Source organism: Tamandua tetradactyla, chromosome 10, assembly GCF_023851605.1.
Source record: "Tamandua tetradactyla isolate mTamTet1 chromosome 10, mTamTet1.pri, whole genome shotgun sequence".
Taxonomy (NCBI): Eukaryota; Metazoa; Chordata; class Mammalia; order Pilosa; family Myrmecophagidae; genus Tamandua; species Tamandua tetradactyla.
In genome coordinates, this window is record NC_135336.1 from 72,075,026 (window position 1) to 72,093,803 (window position 18,778).

Sequence of the window (18,778 nt, forward strand, 5' to 3'; positions counted from 1 at the left end):
AGAATAAGCTGAACTGAATGTCAAAGAACAGATAGACAACAAAGTCATCCAGCAAGAAAATCCTAGGTAAAAGAAATGAAAACCTCCAGAGTAAACTTTTTAAGGTAATTAAATGCCTAGACAACAGCAAAAAATAACAAATCATACTAGCAAAATTGAAGATATGGCCCAGTAAAATAAACAAACCAACAATTCAAATGAAATACAGGAGTTGAACAATTAATTCAGCACATATGAACAGACATGGAAAACCTCATCAAAAGTCAAATCAGTGAATTGAGGGAGGATATAAAGAAGGCAAGGAATGAACAAAAAGAAGAAATCAAAAAAGTCTGAAAAAGCAAATCACAGAACTTGTGGGAATGAAAGGCACAGTAGAAGAGATGAAAAAAACAACAGAAACCTACAATGTCAGATTTCAAGAGGCAGAAGATAGGAGTAGTGAACTGGAGGACAGGACATCTGAAATCCAATAAGCAAAAGAAATATAGGGAAAAGAATGGGAAAATATGAGCAGAGACTCAGGGAATTGAATGACAACATGAAGCATATGAATATATGTGTTGTAGGTGTCCCAGAAAAAGAAGAGAAGGGTAAAGGAGGAGAAAAACTAATGCAGGAAACTATCACTGAAAATTTCCCTACTCTTATGAAAGACTTAAAATTACAGATCCAGGAAGTGCAACATACCCCAAACAGAAGAGATCCAAATAGATGTACTCCAAAACACTTACTAATCAGAATGTCAGATGTCAAAAAGAGAGAAAGAATCTTGAAAGCAGCAACAGAAAAGCAACCCATCCCATACAAGGGAAGCCCAATAAGGGTATGCGTAGATTTCTCAGCAGAAACCATGGAGGCAAGAAGACAGTGGGATGATATATTTAAATAACTAAAAGAGAAAAACTGCCAACCAAGAATTCCATATCCAGAAAAAATGTTCTTCAAAAATGAGGGAGAAATTAAAACATTTTCAGACAAAAAAATCACCGAGAGAATTTGTGACCAAGAGACTGGCTTTGCAAGAAATACTAAAAGGAGCATTAGAGACAGATACAAAAAGACAGGAGAGAGAGGTGTGGAGATGAAGACTATCAGTAAAGGTAAAAAGAAGGAAAATTAGATATGACATGTAAAATCCAAACGATAAAATGGTAGAAGAAAGTACTACCTGTACAGTAATAACACTGAATGTTAATGGATTAAACTCCCCAATCAAAAGACATAGACTGGCAGAATGGATTAAAAAACAGGACCCATCTGTATGCTGTCTATAGGAAATGCATCTTAAATCCAAGGATAAACATAGTTGAAAATGGAAGGTTGAGAAAAGATACTTCATGCAAATAACAATCAGAAAAGAACAGGAGTAGCTATACTAATATCCAACAAATTAGACTTCAAATGTAAAATGGTTAAAAGAGACAAAGAAGGATACTATGTATTAATAAAAGGAACAATTCGACAAGAAGACATAGCAATCATAAATATTTATGCACTGAGCCATAATTCTCCAAAATACATGAGGCAAACACAGAAAAGGGAAATAGACACATCTACCATAATAGTTGGAGACTTCAATTCCCAACTCTCATCAATAGACAGAACATCTAGACAGAAGATCAATAAAGAAACAGAGAATTTGAATAATACAATAAATGAGCTAGACTTAACAGACATTTATAGAACATTACACCCCACAATAGCAGGATATACCTTTTTCTCAAGTGCTCATGGATCATTCTCAAGGATAGACCATATGCTGGGTCACAAAGCAAGTCTCAATAAATTTAAAGAGATTGAAATCATACAAAACACTTTCTCAGATCATAAAAGAATGAAGCTGGAAATCAATAATAGCAGAGAAAATTCACAAATATATGGAGGCTCAACAACACACTCTCAAACGACCAGTGGGTCAAGGAAGAAATTACAAGAGAAATCAGTAAATATCTTGAGGAAATGAAAATGAAAGCATGACATATCAAAATTTATGGGATGCAGCAAAGGCAATGCTAAGAGGGAAATTTATTGCCCTAAATGTCTATATCAAAAGAGAAGAAAGAGCAAAAATCAAGGATTTAACTGTCCACTTGGAAGAACTAGAGAAAGAACAGCAAATTAACCCCAAAGCAAGAAAAATGAAAGAATAATGAAGATTAGAGCAGATATAAATGAAATTGAGAACATGAAAACAATCAAGAAAATCAACAAAACCAAAAGTTGGTTCTATGAGAAAATCAGTAAGATTGATGGACCCTTAGCAAAGTTGACAAAAAGAAGAGAGAGCATGTAAATAAATAAAATCAGAAATGGAAGAAGACACATAACCACTGACCCCACAGAAATAAAGGAATTAATGAGAGGATATTATGAACAACTTTATGCTAATAAACTCTACAATGTAGATGAAATGAACAACTTCCTAGAAAGGCATGAACAACCAACACTGACTCAAGAAGAAATAGACGACCTCAACAAACCAATCACAAGTAAAGAAACTGAATCAGTCATTAAGAAGCTCCCTAAAAAGAAAAGTCCAGGGCCAGATGGCTTCACATGTGAATTCTACCAAACATTCAAGAAAGAATTAGTACCAATCCTGCTCAAACTCTTCTTAAAAAAAACGAAGAGGAGGGAAAGCTACCTAACTCATTCTACAAAGCCAACATCACCCTCATACCAAAGCCAGACAAAGATATTACAAAAAAAGAAAACTACAGACCAATCTCTCTAATGAATACAGATGCAAAAATTCTCAACCAAATTCTTGCAAATTGAATCGAACAACATATTAAGAGAATTATACATCATGACCAAGTAGGATTCATTCCAGGTATGCAAAGATGGTTCAACATAAGAAAATCAATTAGTGTAATACACATCAACAAATCAAAGCAGAAAAAGCACATGATCATCTCAATTGATGCAGAAAAGGCATTTGTCAAAATTTAACATCCTTTCTTATTGAAAACACTTCAAAGGATAGGAATCGAAGGGACTTCCTCAACATGATAAAGAGAATATATGAAAAACCCACAGCTAACATCATCCTCAATGGGGAAAAACTGAAAACTTTCTCCCTAAGATCAGGAACAAGACAAGGATGTCCACAATCACCCTTGTTATTCAACATTGTGTTGGGAGTTCTAGCCAGAGCAATGAGACAAGAAAAAGAAATACAAGGCATCAAAATTGGAAAGGAAGAAGTAAAACTCTCACTGTTTGCAGATGATATGATACTATGTGTCAAAAACCCTGAAAAATCCACAGCAAAACTATTAGAGCTAATAAATGAGTACAGCAAAGTGGCAGGTGACAAGAACAACACTCAAAAATCTGTAGTGTTTCTATACACTAGTAATGAACAATCTGAGGGAGAAATCAAGAAAAAAAATTCATTTACAATTGCAACCAAAAGAATAAAATATTTAGGGATAAATTTAACTAAAGAGACAGAAGACCTATAAGAGAAAACTATAAGAAATTGTTAAAAGAAAACACAGAAGACCTAAATAAATGGAAGGGCATACCGTGTTCATTGATTGGAAGACTAAATATAGTTAAGATGTCAATTCTACCTGAATTGATTTACAGATTTAATGCAATACTAATTAAAATCCCAAAAACTTACTTTTGAGAAATAGAAAAACCAAGAACCAAATTATCTGGAAGGTCAGGGTGCCCCAAATAGCTAAAAATATGCTGAGAAAGAAAAATGAAGTTGGAGGTCTCATGCTACCTGACTTTAAGGTGTATTATGAAGCTACAGTGGTCAAAACAGCATGGTACTGGCATAACGATAGATATATTGACCAACTGAATCGAATAGAGTGCTCAGATATAGACCCTCTCATCTATGGACAACTGATTTTTTATAAGGCAGTCAAGCCATCTTACCTGGGACAGAACAGTCTCTTCAATAAATGGTGCCTAGAGAACTGGATATCCATATGCAAAAGAATGAAAAAGGATCCATATCTCACACCCTATTCAAAAATTAACTCAAAATGGATCAAAGACCTAAACATTAGATCTAAGTCCATAAAACTGCTAGAAGAAAATGTAGGGAAATATCTTATAAACCTCATAAATCTTATAAGAGACAGTTTCCTAGACCTTATACGCAAAGCACAAGCATTGAAGAAAGAAAGAAAAAATGGGAACTCCTCAAAATTAAACACTTTTGTGCATCAAGAACTTCATCAAGAAAGTAAAAAGACAGTCTATACAATGGGAGACAATATTGGGTAATGATATATTAGATAAAGGTCTAGTATCCAGAATATATAAAGAGATTGTTCAATTCAACAACAAAAAGACAGACAACATAATTACAAAGTGGGCAAAAGACTTGAACAGACACTTCTCAGAAGGGGAAATACAAATGGCCAAAAGGCACATGAAAAGATGCTCAACTTCCCTGGCTATTAGGGAAATGCAAATCAAAACCAAAAGAGATATTATCTCACACCCACAAGAATGGCCATTATCAATAAAACAGAAAATAACAAGTGCTGGACAGGGTGTGGAGAAAGAGGCACATTTATCCACTGTTGGTGGGAATGTCAAATGGTACAACTGCTATGGAAGGCAGTTTGGCGGTTCCTCAGGAAGCTAAGTATAGAATTGCCATATGACCTGGCAATACTATTGCTAGGTATCTACTCAGAGGACATGAGGGCAAACACACAAATGGACATTTGCTCACCAATGTTTATAGCAGCATTATTTACAATTGCCAAGAGATGGAAACAGTCCAAATGTCCATCAACAGACGAGTGGCTAAACAAGCTGTGGTATATACATACAATGGAATACTATGCAGCTGTAAGGCAGAATAAAGTTATGATTATGTAACAACATGAATGGATCTTAAGGACATTATGCTGAGTGAGATCAGCCAGAAACAAAAGGACAAATACTGCATGGTCTCACTGATATGAACTAACATTCAGAAATGAACTTGGATAATTTCAGTTACGAACAGAAGTCATCAGGAGATAGAAACAGTGTAGATATTGGGTCATTGGAACTGAAGGGATACAAATTGTGAAATGGGACTGATTGTAAAAATTCTGAAATGGATAGCACAATCCTACCTAATTGTAATACAATAATGTTAGAACACTGAATGAAGCTGAATGTGAGAATGATAGAGGGAGGAGGCCTGGGGGCACAAATGAAATCGGAAGGAAAGATAGACGATAAAGACTGAGATGGTATTATCCAGGAATGCCTCAAGTGTATAATGATAGTGACTAAATGTACAAATTTAAAAATGCTTTGCATGAAGAGGAACAAAGGAATGTAAGTAATGCAAGGTGTTGAAAATAGATAAATAATAGGTAATTAATATTTTAAAACTTTAACTTATGTGTGAGACCAAAGCAAAAAATGTTTATTTGGTACAAAATTTATATTTTGACCAGTGCATTTCCTAATATAACTTATGTGGACAGCTTAAATGAACACCATAAGTACATGGAACCTTGAATAAGGCATGAGATTTTGTAGGTTTGTCCAGAGTGATGCCCTGATAAAATCCAGAAGGATTTGAACAGTGAATAAAAAGTATTTGAGAAGCTCCCTTGGGAGAATGGCAAGAAAGGGGGAAAATTCAGCTTCACCAAGTGGAGAATTCTTGATATTCCCACAAGCAGTGGGGACAACCAAAGCAATAGGCTGAGCCCCCAATCTTGGGGTTTGTTATATGAAACTTAATCTTACAAAGGATAGGCTAAGCCTATTGAAAATTAGGCCTAAGAGTCACCCCCAACAGAACCTCTCTCAACCAACATGACAAGCAAACTCACTGTCCTCCCCCTCTCTACGTGGGACATGACTCCCAGGGGTGTGGACCTTCCTGGCAACATGGGACAGAAATCCTAGAATGAGCTGGGACTCAGCACCAAGGGATTGAGAAAATCTTCTCGACTGAAAGGGGGAAGAGAGAAATGAGACAAAATAAAGTGTCAATGGCTGAGAGATTCCAGAGTCAAGAGGTTATCTTGGAGGTTATTCTTATGCATTAAATAGATATCACCTTTTTAGTTAAGGTGTAACAGAGAGGCTAGAGGGAACTGCCTGGAAATGTAGAGCGGTGTTCCAGTAGCCATGTTTCTTGAAGATGATTGTATGATATAGCTTTAGCAATGTGACTGTGTGATTGTGAAAACCTTGTGTCTAATGCTTCTTTTATCTACCTTATGGACAGATGAGTAAAATATATGTATTAAAAATAAATAAATAATAGGCGGAACAAATGTTAAAATAAATTTAGTAGATTGAAATGCTAGTGATCAATGAAAGGGTAGGGGTATGTTATATATGAATTTTTTGTTTCCTTTTTATATCTTTTTCTGAATTGATGCAAATGTTCTAAGAAATGATCATGATCATGACAATACAACTATGTGATAAAGAAAAAAAATGTTCATATTATATGTTGATTGGTTTTATTAATAAAATTTTAAAAGATTAAGCCCTTGGCTTTTTCTGGGGTATATGATTCTACCATACGCACAATAGAGATTCTAGGCCCTACACTGACAATTCAGTTGGCTGGGGTATAACTCAGAAGTCTGCATTTTAAAAACTACCTGTGCTGGTTTGAAAGGAAGTATGCCCCCTAGAAAAGCCATGTTTTAATCAAAATATCATTTCATAAAGGTAGAATAATCTCTATTCAATACTGTATGTTTGAAACTATAATCAGATCATCTCCCTGGATGGTGTGATTTAGTCAAGAATGGTTGTTAAACTGGATTAGGGGACGACACGTCTCCACCCATTTGGGTGGGTCTTGATTGGTTTATCGGAGTCCTACGAAAGAGGAAACGTTTTAGAGAATAAGAGAGTCAGAGAGCTGAGAATGATGCAGCACTACGAAGCAGAGTCCACAAGCCAGCAACCTTTGGAGATGAAGAAGGAAAATGCCTCCCGGGGAGCTTCATAAATCAGGAAGCCAGGAGAGAAAGTAGCAGATGATGCCTTGTTTGCCATGTGCCCTTCCAACCGAGAGAGAAACTGTGACTGTGTTCGCCATGTGCCTTTCCAGATGAGAGAGAAACTCTGAACTTCATCGGCCTTCTTGAACCAAGGTATCTTTCCCTGGATGTCTTAAATTGGACATTTCTATAGACTTGTTTTGATTGGGACATTTTCTCAGTCTTAGAACTGTAAACTAGGCAACTCATTAAATTCCCCTTTTAAAAAGCCATTCCGTTTCTGGTATGTTGCATTCCAGCAGCTAGCAAACTAGAACACTACCCTAAGTGGTTGTGATACAGAAGGACCCCAGGCCCTACTTGGAGAAATACTGTTCTGGATAGTCATTTTTTCACTGATGGGAGGCCAAGGTCCATGTCAAAATCTGTTCCGATTCCCACTGACAGGCCAGTAACCCCTCTCCACACAGAGTTGCTTCTCCATTTAAGAATGGTTCTCTTCATCTTTTAGATGGTAAACTGCTTCCACATTTTCTCAGTCACAAGGAGTTAACAAATTAATATTTTGCATGACACTTCTGGTTAAACCAAAGTATTCTGTAACACAGATAAGCATTTTTTGCATTAATTAAGTTCAGTTGAATGCTTACTATGAATAAGGAAAATATTAAATGTTAACGATAACTAGAACTGGTTCCTACTCCCAAATGAAGATTTCTAGATTGGACAGCTCCTACTTGACTGCCACTGGCTAGAAAGCCTTCAACTAACCTTCAATGTAAAACTATATGCCACAATTGAGAAATAGTTTCCATTTTATGAGTATCATATATTGACCGATTCAAACCTCTGGAAAGTCTGGTGTTAGAGTGAAGGATTATCTTCAACTCTTTTCTTCTAAGAAATTTCTATATCATTCTCTTCTTTCTAAGAGATGGTTCTATTTTTTTACTAACAACTAAAAGATTCTTCTTGGCACAAAGCATGTCTGGGGAGCTCTTACTGTAAACCATCATTATTTTTTTTCCTGGCTATCAGACAATGTTTCACTTAGATATTATATCTGAGGCTTCATCTGAATTGAGGAGAATGAGACTGCATATTTCAGAGATAATGCACTAGGTGTGTTTGTGAAAGTGTCATTAAGCCTTTGCAAAGAGGAAGAGGAGGGGGAGGTATAAGGCAGGGAGAAAAAGGGAACAGGATCTGGCAATGACAACAAGAACTAAACGTTTTAAGCATCTTCTTAATGTCAGCCATGAAGTTAAGGGCTTTAGCGAAGTATCTCACTTTAATCTTCATAACAGTCCTGAGTTTCAGGCTCTTTAAAGACCTATTCAACAGATAAGAAAACTAAGACAGAGAGAGATCAAGTAATTTGCCCAAAGTCACATAGCTACTTTACTAGTTTCCTAGGAATGTCGTAGTGGATATAAACTAGGTGCCTTAAAACAACAAAAATGTATTCTCTTACAGTTCTGAATACTTGAAGTCTAAATCAAGGGATTGGCAGGGCCATGCTCTCTCTGAAGGCTTGAAGGAGAAGATCCTTCCTTGCCTCTTCCTGGCTTCTAGTGGTTACCAGCAGTCCTAGGTGCCCTTGACTCATAATTGCATCACTTCAATCTCTGCCTCTTCATCTTCACACTGCCATCTCCCCTCTGTGTGTATCCATGTCACTGGAAAGCCTTTTTATAAGGACACCAGTCTTTGGATTTAAGACCCAACCTAATCCAGTAGTTTATTTTAACCTACATCTACAAAGACACTATTTCCAAATATTGTCACATTCTGAGGTTTTGGGTGAACATGAATTTGGGGAAGGGAGCACTATTCAACTCAATGCAGTTACTAAGGGCTAAACCAAGAATCAAACCAAGTTCTGTCTGACTCTTCACCTCTTGACCATGCAATGCGGGTGATCCACTGGGAGACTGGTGCTCTATCAATGGGTGGCCTTTGAGAGAGCAGTCAATGGGTATAGCGGACCCTTGGAGTACACTTCCATCACTCCAGCAGTATTAGAACAGCCTGCAGAAACTATGGTTGATCAAAAGTTATGGTACACTGTCTAATTCATCAAAGAGCCTCCAGCAGCCTCAGAAATCAGGCTGGATTTAGGCATGCAAGCACTTTTTCCCCATCAAATCAGATCTTCACAATTATGCCTTCTGCCTACTGATTGACCTAGTGTGCCAAGGAAGGTCAGTTCAAAATTTTCTAACAGAGCTATCAGAATGATTAAAGAGAACCCCACAGCTGTTAGAAAAAATAGCAAAAGTCAATAGGATGCCTGAGTTGGCCCTATTGACTCGTTCACATTTTCTTGCTCTAGAATGAACAGCAGCTATTCAGCTATTAATTAATGCTCTGTTATTATTATTGGGGAGGCCCAAAGTTCAGACATTCTTAATTGCTTGAACTGCTGGGCTAATTAACGCAACTTCTGAAGGGATATGTCAGGAATCACAGTGCATTTCTAAGTATCAATTGCAAAAACAGGAGACATGTGCCCCACACTGATGGTTGACAAACAGTTCTAGCACTTAACATGGTTCTTGTGAGGTAAAATCTCAATATATTAATTTAACAGGCCCAGAGTTACTCATCAAAAGGCTGTAGAGCATGATGTTTTGCATAATCAAACTGGTTTATTAACTCAAGTCATTCTTCGAGTTTTTCATCTATATTCTAATTTGCAGGGACATAAGCATATCAATTACAAAAAAACCTAAAATAACTATATGCAAAATAGCTACAAGGTTGCCAAGGTATTGTATATTATAGCTACCATATTAGGGAGCTCAATAACAGTATGATTTTCACAAGATACCATGAAGCCATCGATTATTCACATTACCTGATAGGAAATGTCCTGTAGCCCTTTTCCTTGAAGTGTATGTATGTTATTACTCAAAAGAAAACCATCTTCATTTTGATCTATGAAATGAGATAAATTTTAGATACAGATTATCAGAAATTGTGGGATTTAGAACATAGGAGCATTTTCATACTCATTAATTTTTCTTTAGTTAGACTATTAAGGTATTATATAGTTACATCATTAATATTTCTTCTCTTAAAGGTATACTAATTTGATAAGAAACAGATTCAAAAATAACATCAAAAATTTAACAAAATAAAAACCAAGAATGCCACTAAACAACTGTGAACCTTGAGCAAGCCAAGGATCCTCTCTAGGACTCAGTTTCTCTCTTGAAAATAAAGATATAATTAACTGACTACTAAAGCCACAAGTGACTCCAAAATGCTAAAATTCCATGCAATAATTACCTCACCTGTTTCTGTTAAACTATACTTTCCACCCCTGGCATTTTGAGCTTCATTAGCTTAGGTCTTCTCAACATGAATTATTTATGCTAAAATTGTTCTCTGCGTGCTTTAGCAGAAGAATTGGAATGTGGCATCCATTTCCTTGCAGCTAAATGAAATCTTTTCAAAATGAGCACTTTTCTCTCACCCTCTGTAAAACGTGGCTTCATTTTTTTAATTTTATAGGATACAGTATGCTATAGGACCCACGATCATTGGACATGTAATCTAAGCCCCTTATTTTACAGATGAAGAGACTGAAATCCACAGAACCACCTGCATTCCTTTTTACTTTCAATCACTGCTTCAACTTCCCACTGTTCTCACTCCCTTGTTCTAGGAGGGGAGGAGGAAGGGAGCACATGGTCTCACTTCCATGCACAGTGAACAAACAGTGCAGAGTTTCCTCTACATCCCTTCATGACCATGGTTAAAAGATACATTAAATCCATATTTCAGTCTCTTGAGTTATCTGCACTAATAACTTAATATTTTAATCAAAGTAACTATTTTACAGGATGCCAGAATGAAGCTAAAATTTTAAATTAGCTGGTTTTGTGATCTGGCTCTTTGAATGAAGTTCTCCATTAGAGGGTCAGGATGCTAGCGATTGATTTTTTTGTGGCCTGATATTTTAGTTTCCATATTTAGAAAATAAAAAACTTTCCTTTCCTCCTTTCCTTTTTCCTTTCCATCTTTTCCCTTTTCTGACCTTTGTAAAATGAATTTTGAAGGGCTGCTTTTATAGGCATTCTTCTATAGAAAATTAATAGGAAAGTGGTCTCCTGAGCTCTGGTATCTGGTTAGCAGAAGAAATAAGACATGAGTATGTGCATTAAACACTTGCTTACCAGGCAAGGCAGTAAAATGCATGAATCATTTGGAAAGAAGTCACTATGATCCAGAGTAACTGTGGAAGGGCAAGGCGCAAAAGGAACCTTGAAAAATGGAGATGGTTTGCAAAAATCGAAAAAAAGGAAAAAGTTCAAATATAGCAGCAACTCTGTGGATACTGGGCTGCAGGACAGAATGAATGGAACATATTTAGGCAAGTGAAGAGACTGAAATTGGTTAGGCCAGAGGATAATTTTGGATATGGAGTAGGAGGAAGTAGGATTGGATGGGTGAGTTATGATGAATTTTAATGGTCCTTGGGAACAAGTAGAGAGATTTGGATATTATCCACTAGATCAATGTTCCAATATAAATATCTATAGTGATCAAACAAATAACTTAAATAAATACAGTGAATTTGGTGAGGGAGAAAATGGAAGGTCTATGGTAATCGGAAACACCACACCCCAACAGTCGTTGCTTTCAACTCTCTCTAGCTAAAGCCAGTTGGGATTTGGGACCCAGGATTGCCAGCTTTCCTCATGTTTTTCAAGGGAATATAAATATCTAGATTTTAATGTAAAATGTCCTGAGTTTTAAAAATACGAAATGATCCCAAACAAGCTTTTGTTCAGACTAAATTCCATTATGAAACTACTCGTTGGTGGCCCCCATTGTAGAAAATGGGGGAACTTTGAGTGCTTTAGGACACGAGAAGGCATTTTATGAAGAATAACCATTTGTTTGGGGATCTCCCAAACATTAGCCTATAAAGAGAACAGTTATGAAGACAAGCAATTTGGTCTGAGCAGTAACAAAAACAGCTGTTGAATTAGGTATTATATTAGTTACGTATTTCTAAAGATGGCCACAATTATACCTCACATCCGCATGTTCTTCTGCAATATGGCCTTTCCAGAACCCATGCAGAGACGGAGACATTCTCTTCTTTTTGAATCTGGGGTGGCCTTATAGTGACACTTGTCAAAACAGAATGTATTAAAAGTGATGTTTGTGACTTCCAAGGCTAGGTCAGACTAAGCCTTGCCAATTTTGCTCCAGTGTCTTGGGATACTCACATTCTAGACACTTCCTCATATGACATGTGACATACTCTCTCCTGTTCCCTCTCAAAATGCAGCACTCATTCTGGGAGAAGCTCAAGTCACATTACTTACAAAGTTCTAAGTAATTAGAACTTTGGGCAAACTTTCTAGTTGACAGCTTCAGTTGAGCCCATCCTTCAAGTTATCCCAGCCCAGTAGCCAGGCATGTAAGGGAAGAAGGTTCCAGATGATCTAGCCACCAGTTTTAAGTCATCCCCAGTCATTCACTTCTTACCTGATAAGAGCTCAGATATCACTGTAGAACAGTGTTCTGACCAAATTCCTTACCCAAAATATCTATGAGTTTAGTAAAATGGCTGCTGTTTTATATTATGGGGTGGTTTGTTTAGAACAATAGATAACTAATATTTGCATGAACTAGATAAACATGTCACAAGAATCAGTGTATTTAAGAATGCACAAAAGAAAGCTTAATAATGCAGATTCCAATCACCCCTCAAATATGGATGCAGCAAACAATAAACAAAAGGGATGGGATGAAAAAACTATCCATTTCAAATCAGCTTCTAGATAATTGAGATACTTACAACCAAACCAGTTTTCAGAAACATGCAACCATAACACTACTGAATGGATTCCCCTAAAGAACTCTGCTTCTGAGAAACAATTTTTCAATTAAATATGTTTTCCCTGAAAATTGAACCAAATGGTAAAGGTGTTTGCAACTTTATACATTTGCCACCTTGGGAGTGAAGGTCTCATGCCAATAAGAAAAGATTTAATAAGGTCTTGAAAAACTTAGCCAAAAAGATTCATATGCTTACTTTGAAAAGGCTATGGCCAAATGATGGCACTGACGAGGATTTAGGAGAGAAATGAGTTCCACACCAAAGGCAATTCAAATATTAGACCAAAAGGGCCTAAGAACACCTCTTCTCTCCCAATGAGTTTCTCTTCTGCTAGTGAGTCTCACCAAAATTATACGCAAGGAAAACTTATTTAAAAATAATTGCACAGCAGTGTGGACGAAGTTAATACTCTTTTCGCTATTAACCATGTCTCTTGATCTTATCAGGCCCCTTCCTTTACTAGTATCTGCCAATTTTTGTTTAAATATTTTGAGCTTTATGAAACAGTCTAAAACGCCACACTGAAAATTTTCTAATCTTAAACATGCTTTTTTCAAGCCACCATCACTTTATTATGCTTTAAATTTTGCTTTGGTTTTCTTTTTTTGTACTTTCCAGTTTAAAATACATAAGTCTGCTTTTCAAACCTATTTTTATATAAGTAGTAAATACCATGTCCTTGGATAAAATGTAATTCATATATTTAAAAATGTCTTCTTCTTGCATTTTTTTCCATAAAACTAAAGCCAAAAAAATTTAAATATTTTTAAATTGACTTTAATGAACTAGAATGAATACTATGAATATCCTGATTGTTCATAAGACTGAAAATCCAACAATTAGCATATATTCATTTCCTTTGATACTTAAGTTATGTCATTTTTTTTAGTTGTAAAATTCTGAGCATGCAAATTTTCCTACACTTATTTTAAAGATGGAATCTTTTTAAATAGCATAGATATAGGTTTAGATAAAAATCTTCTTAGAGGGAGGTAATGGACTAGATAAACTAAAAATATTGTACTTCTGGAACTCAACTTATTCTAATAAATTTTGTCTTCACTGATACAGCATAGTCATTTTGTCAAAGCTACATGAACAGCTTCATGAATGAAAACACCAGAAAAAAATCTTTGCTTAAATATAGCCTGTGGAATTTTTTTTCATCAGGCCCTGTTACTCTCCAAGGCTGAAATATTAATATAATAAATGTCATGTACAACTACAATTTTGAAATTGAAATGGAAGGAAATGGCCTGTTTTGGTTTTTTTCTCGGAATCTGTAACAGATTTCTTAGGAATGAATATCACTCCCATTTGTTTATTTCCCTATATATTTCCTTCTGTTTTATTGAGGCTTTCCAGTTTCTTCATTAGTGTCCAGTAAAGTCATGGGCTGTGGATTATAGCAATGATGTACCTTCGATCTTCATTTCATCAGACTCTCACAGACCTGACTATCCTCAGGCACAGTAAACCACTTGTCAGCAATTACACAATTAACTGTTAAAAAGTGGTGTTTAAAATAAGAAAGAAATATTATGGGTTGATATGTAGGGCACTAATTGCTTAGAAATACTCTGAGCCTTCCAAATGAAGTTGCAACGCCCATAAAATCCAAGTCCACAACTTGTGGCCCTCCCTTGCCCACTTAATTTCTCCCTTCAATTTACAATGGCACTGGCAGCCTTGGTCTCAGGCCATCAACTCCTCTCAGAGCGGCATTAATCCTTAGGTAATGTCCTGTGACTCAAGTCCTGTGCTACTGCTGAAATGTCCGCTAGACTGCTCAGATAATCACATACACACACAGCACACACCTAAGGCCAAGATCCCTGGCTGTTTTGCAAGTAGAGTGGTAATAGAATTTCTTGCTTAATGCTCTTATATTTTAAAAAAATCCACACCATTTCACCAAAGGAATTTTTAGAAAATAGAATATTTAAAGACATTTTATGGTGAAATGTATAATGAAAAAATAATCTCTAACATGGTTATGCCCTCTTTTCTATAACATAGATTACTGTACAATCATCTAAAATATAATATTCTTATTAGATGGATAGACAGATATGTAAATCAATAGATAGACAGATGGACAGATTGATGAATATTTGATTGACTTAGGGTAAGAATGAATATAACCGGTTTCCATGAGGTGAAGGACAGAGTCAAAATAAAACATGATATTATTAAAACATTGCCCTTACTGTAAGGGAAAGAAAATATTTCAAATAATCTCCTACTAAGTTATCTATTCATTTATTTATGATAGATGAAATTTAATATATTTAAAAATTTCAGTTGAAGTTAATCACCAAAATATTAGATAATCCTGGATAAAAGCTGAGATGTTTCAAAGGAAAATTTATTATTTGCATAATTACTTTGTAACTGTAAGAGCTCTGTGAAATACAAATGGCAAAATCTGTACAAAATGCATTATCAAACTATCAAATTCCTAACTATAAAAATACATTATAAAACCTTTTGTCCCATGATATTAAAAATCTTTTTAAAGTTACATATCTCAGAAGGTCTTAAATTATCAATAACTAATGTCATCAGATTAGTTCCTGTTCTAATAACATTGAAGGGAGAATCTCAAGCAGATCAACTTTCCATTCTGTTGTTCATCTTTGTGAACTCGTCAGACTTTCTGTTTTATTCATTACCTTCCCAGAGTTAAGTAATTTAAATTATGAGATCATTCATTATTAATAAATTCTTCCACATCTGACTTCTAATTTGTTCTTCTTGGGAATTTTTAAATAATAAAATGACGGAATTTTTGCCTTTATAATCAAGGTTATTTTTCTTTACTTTTTTAGAAAACCCAAATATAACAAATGTCACTCTACTGATGTTATGCCGAGTGATTTTTATGTGCTGATTTTTATTTTCCTTATCTTTTTTTGACCCTCAAGGCCTTTTGATATTATTGTCAATTGATTCTTTGAATGTTTCAATGGGTAACCTAATTAGATTCCATTTTCTGTAAATGTATGTTGAAAATATAATTTTATATATTTGTTTTTCCTTTTTAAGTAGAGAACAATGCTCTGTTTATTTCAGTGGTAACAGGTGAAAACTTTTCTCACCTGCCCTTCAAACTTCTTTGGGAAAATGCAAAGTCAGCTGAAACCAAATTTAGCAATTACCTTTTAGCTGACAGGATCTTCTGATGTAGGAATCATGCTCAGGCTTTCTGGATTCCTGCCAGATTGTATCATTCACAGTTTTTCCTTCTAAAGTAAAACAAAGGATTGGTTATCAGAATTCTCAGTGACATCTGTCCATCAATCAGAAATCAAAACACATTCAGCATCAGGTGTACTGTGGGATGCCCATTTGTTTCCTTAAACTACCTAAGCATCCAAAGGCCTATTGTAGAATATGGCTACTAAAATAGCTCTTGATAGCTTATGATTACACTACTCTTTGGACAATTTTTTTGCATTAATAATTATATTTTTATGAATAAATTAAAGTGTCCCCACCCTCCACATCTCCATTATCTTTCACAAAATGATTACACACATAAAGAGAATACCAAGCTGTGAGAGTTTTAAGAAACTGTAAGATCCTTGAGTGCATGGTCCATGATTTGCTCAGCCTTGTCCCCCTAACACTTAGAGCAGAATCTTGACATTTTGTGAAGGACTAAACCCCACCAAAATGAAAAACTGGAATCCCTTCTAATCTACTTACCGAATAATAACCATTCTCATGTTGCATCAATGAGAAAGCAAATTTTAAATAATGCAACCAAAGCATAGCATGGAGACATGCTGTATTGCTTTTAAAATCACTTTTGCTCTCCTATTTTGACTATAAAGAAGGCAGTTTCTCCTCAAGAACTATATAAATATTTTAAAAGCTAGGAAGGAAATCTTGTATGCACAAACTGTGCAGCCTACTATGAGGATTAATCTAGAAGGAAAAGAAATATTTGCCTTCTTCCTTCATCAACTAGTGCCCTGTAAGACCCTAACTAAACAGACAGGATCCAGCCCATCTGGCTGCTGCTGGGAAAAAATAAGACCTGATTATATTGCAAAAACCCGTAGAAGATGCACTCACTGAGGACCATCCCTTTGATCCAAATGAGCTTTTCAGGTCCTAACCAGGAAATTGGTTTTGAAAAAAGGGGGAGAGGTATGACTACTAGGACTCAGAGGCTCTTCTGGGGGCAGGGAAGGGCCAGGAACAGGAGAAAAGGGTAACTGCAAGTATACCATACTGCGTAATAAATGAATTTTTGATGGAAAAATCAGGTGTTTGGCCATTGTGAATGTCTGTTGTTGTCGTTGTGGGGTGACAGGTGCCTGGTCCGGGGATGGAACCCGGGTCTCCTGCATGGCAGGCAAGAATTTTATCACTGAGCTACCCTTGCACTGTCCCTGACATGAATGTTTTATAGTTAGTCATTCCCTGTATTCTTTATAGGAAGGAAAGAGAAGTCTACTAATCTTTGAAAAGTAATTAATGGAATTCATTTTGTTTTATTTTAGAAATAAAATGCAAATCAAGCCCTTTGCCTTTGTTGATATAGATACTGTAATCATGGAAACTAAAGAAAACGTATGGTATGTGAAAGGCTGTGGGTGAGTCCTTTGTAATGCAACCATTTTCTACTTCATTTTTATTTACTTCTAGATTCATGAGGTCACCTTGTCTATGGGCCAGCCAACCTAAAGGTGGGAAGCTGGAAGACAAATGGTCAATAAGCCATTAAAGAGAATGGTTCTTTTTAAAGATATAAAAAAAATCATTCGAAATAAATCAATGATTTCTTTGTGTTAGCCGTTTAAAGTTAGAATGGAAACTACACATATTTTTAAAATTTCTTCTATAGAATTCAAAGATTTTTTGAAAAATTCTTCTATAGAATTCAATTTGACATTCATTAATTACTTGTTTCTTTATGGTAGCAACAGAAGAAAAAGAACCTTCAGGGAAATTTGCAAGAAAAATCCTATGAATCACTAACCGAATGCTTTATTTTCAGACATAGACCTCTGGATTGACCTAGAAGAATAAAAGAAACAGATATTTAAGTCTAGATTTAATAAGCAATATTTTCATCAACTATAATGAGATCACTTAAACATGTGTGCAATGCTTTGAGAGTGGAAATTAATTCTATCTCTAAGGTTTAGTTATGGTTTTGAACTTTTCTGAACCTAGGCGGCAAAATATGGTTAACACAAGTGGTCTGGAAATGTCTATGCATTATGGACAAACTAACATTCATAAAAAAAAAGTGGACCATTCCTGTATGGTAGGTAAACCAATGGTTAATGAGATAAAGGTCTTTATTAAAGAATTCTGGTCTATAAATACAGAAAGAATGATACCAGCAGAATACAATCATTTTACAATCCTTCATCAAACAATAGACCAGGATTCAATAAAGACCATTTGTTAGCAACAAATTGTTAGCAGCAACTAAAAAAGCTTATGTTGAAAGGCTGATGGGGAAACCTGTGCTGGATAAATGAGACTGACGTCACCTGAACCCAATGGCTGATATTGCTATCATAGAAATGGAGATGATGAGATGTGAGCTTCCAAGGTAATGCACCAGGAAATAGACAGTTGCTAATGAACTAGTTTTTCTTTTTCTTTTTAAATATTTAACCCGAATTCTTCCCATCTCTAGTTCTCACTAAAAATATATATATTCAACATGTGAGATAAAAGGCAATGTTTTAAAAAATATATCGCAAGGTTGCAATCAGCAAAATTCAGAAATATCAAAAATCCTTCAGGAAGAACAGCCTAGTTTTGTCAACAAATAAATGGAGAGAGACATCTATAATTTAAGGGACATATGAAACAAATGCATCATGTGACCTTGTTTGGATCCTGACTCAAGCAATACCGATTGTGTAAAGCACTTGACACTATCAGAGAATTTTGAACATTGAATTTTTTTTTTTTTTTTTTTTTTTTTTTTTGC

At 35.5% G+C, this 18,778-nt stretch overlaps 1 protein-coding gene across 1 annotated transcript in view; it reads right to left on the reverse strand.

The window, feature by feature from the left end:
- The window catches only part of SAMSN1 (SAM domain, SH3 domain and nuclear localization signals 1), a 122,547-nt gene extending 104,719 nt beyond the window's left edge, over positions 1-17,828 (reverse strand). The window contains exons 1-3 of the mRNA XM_077118725.1: positions 17,807-17,828; positions 15,975-16,061; positions 9,811-9,890 (exon numbers count right to left, since the gene is read on the reverse strand). Coding sequence (XP_076974840.1) covers positions 9,811-9,890; positions 15,975-16,061; positions 17,807-17,828 — 189 coding nt within the window. The remainder of the gene's footprint in view (positions 1-9,810; positions 9,891-15,974; positions 16,062-17,806) is intronic.
- Positions 17,829-18,778: the final 950 nt, after the last annotated feature.